This window comes from Octodon degus, unplaced genomic scaffold, assembly GCF_000260255.1.
Source record: "Octodon degus isolate 3935 unplaced genomic scaffold, OctDeg1.0 scaffold00077, whole genome shotgun sequence".
In the NCBI taxonomy this organism is placed as follows: domain Eukaryota; kingdom Metazoa; phylum Chordata; class Mammalia; order Rodentia; family Octodontidae; genus Octodon; species Octodon degus.
In genome coordinates, this window is record NW_004524653.1 from 11,540,443 (window position 1) to 11,546,379 (window position 5,937).

The following is a 5,937-nucleotide window of genomic DNA, read 5'->3' on the forward strand; positions in this document are numbered from 1 at the left end:
TTTTTCTAATGGTATTTGTAAATAGGATAATAAGTTCACATCTTGTACAGCAATTAATCACTAGGAAGAATGTATGCAATGTGTTAATTATTGAAACTGTCCTTCAAATTTGATTTGAAACTGTCTCATTGCTATTTGTTTCTCAATAAAATTATGGAAATAAAAAGAATGCACAGAACGTTGGAAACATAAGAAGCCTTTTTATTTTGGCAAGGTGATTCCCACTGAAGCAAAACCAGTTAAAGTAAGTTTTCTGTATACTCTCCACGTGTCACTCATCTCTTTGTAAATTTATTTTTATTTTTTAAATCTTTTTTTTAATATTTAGGGCAGGGTGTACAGGATCTACAGGGTCTCACTATGTAGATCAGACTCATAGTGATTCTCCTGTTTACAGCCTCCCAAGCTCTGGGATTACAGGCATGCACCCCCATGCCGAGTCTTAATCATCAACTCAGTTTGCCCTGGTGGCAGGCCTGGCATGGCACACCCAGGAATCTCACTCATCTCTTAATAGACACATAGTTCCTAACACTGGGTACAAGCCATATGTGATTGAGGAATACCAAGAACAATAATTTACTTATCACATCACACTGCAGAAGAACCATGCCATGGTTATAAATGTGGGAAATCATTCATTTCTCTGAAGAAACACAGAAACTATATCATGTGGCACACCAGAGATGGGCCTTAAAAATATCAGGTATGTGGAAAAGACCTTTTCCATTCTAGCTCATTTCTAATACATGAAAGGACATATGCTGCAGAGAAGCCATATTATTATGGAGAATGTAGAATAGTTTGCAGACATTTAAGTCACTTTAAATTTTTTTAAATAAAGATTTTATTTATTTATTTGATACAGGGTCTCACTACACAGCTCTGATTTGTAGTGATCCTTCTGTCTCAGCCTCCCCACCAATGGGATGACAGGCGTGTGCCACCATACCTGGTTTTTCTGGCTGGCACTGCACACCTGGGGTTCTAGTGGGTATCAAGCCCGGGTTCTTGTGCTTGCCAGACAGGTGCTTAGACTGCAGATCTATCTCCTTTGAAAGACATGAATTTAGCACATCTTGTAGTGACCCTAGTTCTTTTAAAGTTCAACACTAAAAAGAAGACCAGTGAATGTAATGAATATGGAAAAATCTTTGCATATCTGTGTCATCTCTGAGCCTATGAAAGAATTCACACTGGAGAGAAATCCAATAATTGTAAAAAACACAGAAAATGATAAATAAGGACCAAAGTGTATAACAGGTATTATGAAATGGGAAGAAATTTTTCAAATGGAAGGGGAATAAGGAGGGGGAGTGGGAAAAGAAGGAAGGGAAAAAAAGATAAAAGAAAGATTTGTAAATGAGGAGGGGAAGAGGGGTGGGAGGCAGGTAAGCTGGATTGAAAAAAAGAGGAACCAAGTATAAAGCATGTACAGGTACAAATTCCCTATAATGAATGTGATCATTAGGTATATCTAAATTGCACCAATAAATTTAGTAAGAAACTAAATGTTAAATGCTACATACCATTATTTTTATGGTGTTAGGGACTGAATTCAGTGTCTCATGTATCCTAGTCAAATGGCCTAACAACTGAGCTACACCCCAGCCCTCTTTTATTTGTTTATTCATTTTGTCTCTTTTTTTCTGTGTTTTGTCTCTTTCTCTCTGTTTTTGAGATGAGGCCTCATTATGTTGCCCAGGTTGGTCTCAAACTCCTAGACTCAGGCAACCATCTTGCCTGAAGCTCTTGAGTAGCTGGGATGCACCACAGCAACCAGCTTTATTTTTCATATTGATCTTTAACCATTCTTTTTTTTTTTTTTTTTTTTTGGTGGATCCGGGGATTGAACTCAGGCCCTTGTGCTTGCCAGGGAAGCACATATTCCACTGAGCCATCTCCCTGGCCTTCATATTGATCTTTAATTTTACCTGATGACTTACATAATCTAAACTTTTTACTATCTTGCCTTTTATGGAGAAGGTTTGCTGACTTCTTTGGATTTATACATTTGTACTTAGCAAAATGTTATCCATATTACTGTGTTCTGACTCAGTTCTGATTCATTTATTTTCATTGCCACATCATCATTTTTGGGGTTAATATGCCAAAATGTATTCATTTATCCTCGCATGGATGGACCTTTCTCTCTTTCTTTTCTTTTCTTTTCTTTCTTTCTTTCTTTTTTTTTTTTTTTTTGATGGAACCGGGGATTGAACTCAGGTCCTTGCGCTTGCCAAGGAAGCACTTATCTACTGAGCCATCTCCCCGGTCCCTCTCTTTTTTCTTGATTGCTTTGCCAGTGCTTTTTTGTCTTCTGTGAGTCTTCTCCAAGTATCAGCTTTGAATTTTTCTATCTGTTCTATTTAGTTTTCTTTTCCCATTGTTAAGATTCCCCAGGCAGCCTGTCTAGTTTCAGGGTTTTAGTAGTTCACAATGCATCTGATGTTGGTATAAGCTGGTATATTGTTGTCATTTATAAGTGAGGGATTGGAACTTGCTTATAAGATGGACAAGGTATACATACAAAGGGCAATTATAGATACTAGGACAGACATCAGTGCATTCGTACGTCAGTGCAGGTTGAGTTTGGATGCCTGAGAAAGTTCAGAGTTGAAGTGGTCAAACTAAGAATCCTACAACTGGGCAGACCATGGCTCTGCTACACCTGATAGCATTGTATTTAGAAGACTTCAGATTCAGGGTTGGGATGATCACTGTTTTGGTAGCTAACATATAATTACTGGACTCAAGTTCAGAGTTCTTCTAGAAGGATGGATGGCAACCAAGTTATTTATTTATTTATTTATTTATTTATTTTTTTGAGACAGCGTCTTTGTGGGTCCTTCAGTTTGGGCTTGAACTTACTTATGTAGCCTAGATTGGCATCAACCCACCAAGATCCTTTTGCTTCAGCCAAGTCAACTTTTTATGTCTTAAAAATGTCTAAATAGGGGTAGGGAGATAACTCAGTGGCATAAGCACCTGTCTGGCAAGCATAAGGTCCAGAGTTTGATTCCCGGTACTGAAAAAAAAAGATGAAAAATGTCTAAATAATTCCTTGTAAACATGGAACATGTCAAAAGATCAGTTATATAAGTTGGGGGTCAAGGCTTGGGAGATGGGAATTCCCTGATAAAGAAAAGTTTATGAGTGAAGGGACAGTCCATATCCGTACTAAGTTCTCTGCTAGGTTGGATTTCAAGGACAAAGGAAAAATGGATTTTGAACTTTGGTTCCTTTAACCAGCTTAGTTTGAAACAGTGGGTGATACAAACATAAGCAGGTTTGGCTAGGTACCCTGGGAATGATTTCAGTGTAACATGTATGTATGTGGAAGAGTTCAGGATTGAGAGAGGGCCTTCTGGAAGTAGGTGACCTTCTTTGGTGCAGTAGAAGGGGGGAAAGTCAGAGAATGAGGAGGACAATATGAAGTCTCTTTAATTTTTTTTTTCAGGAAAGACAAAATTCAGGTGTGGAGAATAATAAACAGATGGAAGTTTCATGGATTCTGGTAATTTTACAATGATCTCAAGTTGGGCTAAGTGTCACTATGCAGCTTGGACTCATAATGATCCTGCTGTTTTCATCCTCCCCAGTGCTGGGATTACAGGAGTGCAGGGGTGGTGCTGGTGCGGCATGTGGTGACAGGGATTGAACCCGGTCCCTGTGCTTGCCTAAGGAGGTGCTTAGTCCGCTGAGCTAGATTTGCAGCTTTTCTTCCCTGTTAAAGCAAAAGAAAAAAAAATATGTCACAGGTTTCAAAAGGTCTTGTTTGATTAATGTAGGTCATTTTTTCTCCTTACAATAAGCCTAGAGGATGGCTTTTATCTCAGTGTTCCTGCTGTTCATTGTTTTATTATTACTTTCACTCATGTAAAACTTAGTTATTGCCTAAAATATGCCAGGCACTGTGAAGATTCCCTAAAAATATAAAGTGAGCAAATCAAAATTCATGTCAAGTTACTCTGAATTTTGAGTAAGGAAAATTTTGACTTACTCAGTTAAGCTTCCTTGACTTTAAACTCCCAGTGAGTTAGAAATGGTCACTGTACTGAAATTGCTTCTTGGCCTTTTAGCAAAGATCAAGTGTAAATCACTGTGCTGTTGTGGAACTTTTGAATGTCTGGGAGTGCAATGATTTGATTTGTATGATCTTAGTACATGTGAGGTGGTCAAGACTGGAATGACTGTTGGGTCTGGTTAAAAATCTTGCTCATTTACTATGAACTAGAGCTGGTTGGTTACTTTTACTGGGGATGGTTTCCTCAGCTGTCACATGAATAAACAATGAACATCTCCTTTAGAGTTACTTAAGACTGTGTCAATCTATGGTATGTTAATTATTTGAGTTACTTAAGACTGTGTCACACTATGGCATGTTAATTAGTACTTAATTAGTATGTTAACTATTACCTGGAATGTGGTAATTGTTCAACAGATAATGGCTACTATTTTCCCTCTGGATGTCTGATTTCCTAACTTCAAAATGAGTAAAAGGCTGTGAGTCCTGACCCACCTGTTGAATTTTTAAATTACAATAACCCTCCCTCTTCCTATCTCAAGTCTGGGGTGATCCCTGACCAATTTTCTCTATCTGGGGAACCTCAGAGTTTTTCTTTTTCATCCCATGAAACAATAAGAATAGGATTGTCTTTCTTACTTGATTTCGTATTCTGGAATACAGGCCACTTGACATTCTATTTTAAGCTTGAAGTTGTTAAGGTTGCCAGCACAGCCACTGTAGAAGAAACTTTCACACTGTTTGGAGGTTGTGTTGTAGAAATATCTAAAGTGAATTTCATAGCAGCGTCCAATATCTATTCCCATAACACAGGGATCTGCATGAGAGGTTCACATTAAGACACAATTACATGCATAATCTTATCCCATACTTCCAAATACCCTCTGAAGTCAGTCCTTTTCTGATCTTCTTTTTTACATGGAAAAATGAGGCTAAAAGATGGCAAGTGCTTTAGTGACTGGTCCAAGGCACGAATCTGCTAAATGCCAGCATCAAGTGTGAAATCTGACTACAGCCTTTACTGCCTCCTCGTGTTCTGAGCCTACAAGGGGAATATGTGGAACAAAGACTCATTGCCTTTCATATTTGCATTGGAAGCTCTTTCTAAAAGGACCATATGTGGAAGTGTTCTCTATATGCCCAGAGTTCACATGATGAAAACTCCTCAATGTTGGGAGTCTACAACTCTTTCTCTCTCATTTGAATACATACTCTTTAAAGGTCTGACTGCTGCTGGGCAAGGTTGAACATGCCTGTCATGCCAGCACTCTGGGAGGCTGAGACAGGAGGATCACAGATTCAAGCACAGCTTGTACAAGTTATTGAGGCTGTGTTTCAAAATAAAAAATCACTCAGGGCTGTGGTCAGTACAAAGGCTCTTTAATCCATAGTACTAAAAGAAGTTAAATCTCTTTTTCAAGTTTTAATATAAAACCTCTAATTAAAAATATTCCCAACATTTCAGATGTCTTTTCTTTTTTCTTTCTTTCATTTTTAAAAATTTTATTTTATTGAGAAACAAATGGTAATGAGATAGTTTCAAAACTGATTAATAGGACAGTTTCAATAATTAATACAACATACATTGTTATCTTCTTAGTGGTTATCCATAGTACAAGATGGATATCTTGTCCAAACACTATTAGTACAAATCTTTCTTCTCATTGAACTAAGAGAAAATAGTTGTGTATCTATCCTAACTATTCTGCATATATACAAATACAAAATGGTCCTTCCTTTGTATCCCCTTTTTTTGTTTAGTCCCAACAGAAATGGGTATTCCATTGGCATCTAAATACTATAGGTGTGTGAATTTAGCAAAACAATCCAACACAGTCCAGCAGTCCACAATAGTAGTGAGTTATCCACAGAATTTGTTGACTTGAGCCTTTCACAGCTCAGCATATTAA

At 37.7% G+C, this 5,937-nt stretch overlaps 1 protein-coding gene across 1 annotated transcript in view; it reads right to left on the bottom strand.

The window, feature by feature from the left end:
* Positions 1-3,682: 3,682 nt before the first annotated feature.
* The window catches only part of LOC111818019 (kunitz-type protease inhibitor 4-like), a 10,538-nt gene continuing 8,283 nt past the window's right edge, over positions 3,683-5,937 (bottom strand). Inside the window, exons 2-3 of the mRNA XM_023720680.1 lie at positions 4,667-4,844; positions 3,683-3,727 (exon numbers count right to left, since the gene is read on the bottom strand). Of these exons, the coding sequence (XP_023576448.1) occupies positions 3,706-3,727; positions 4,667-4,844 (200 nt within the window). The 3' untranslated portion in view covers positions 3,683-3,705. The remainder of the gene's footprint in view (positions 3,728-4,666; positions 4,845-5,937) is intronic.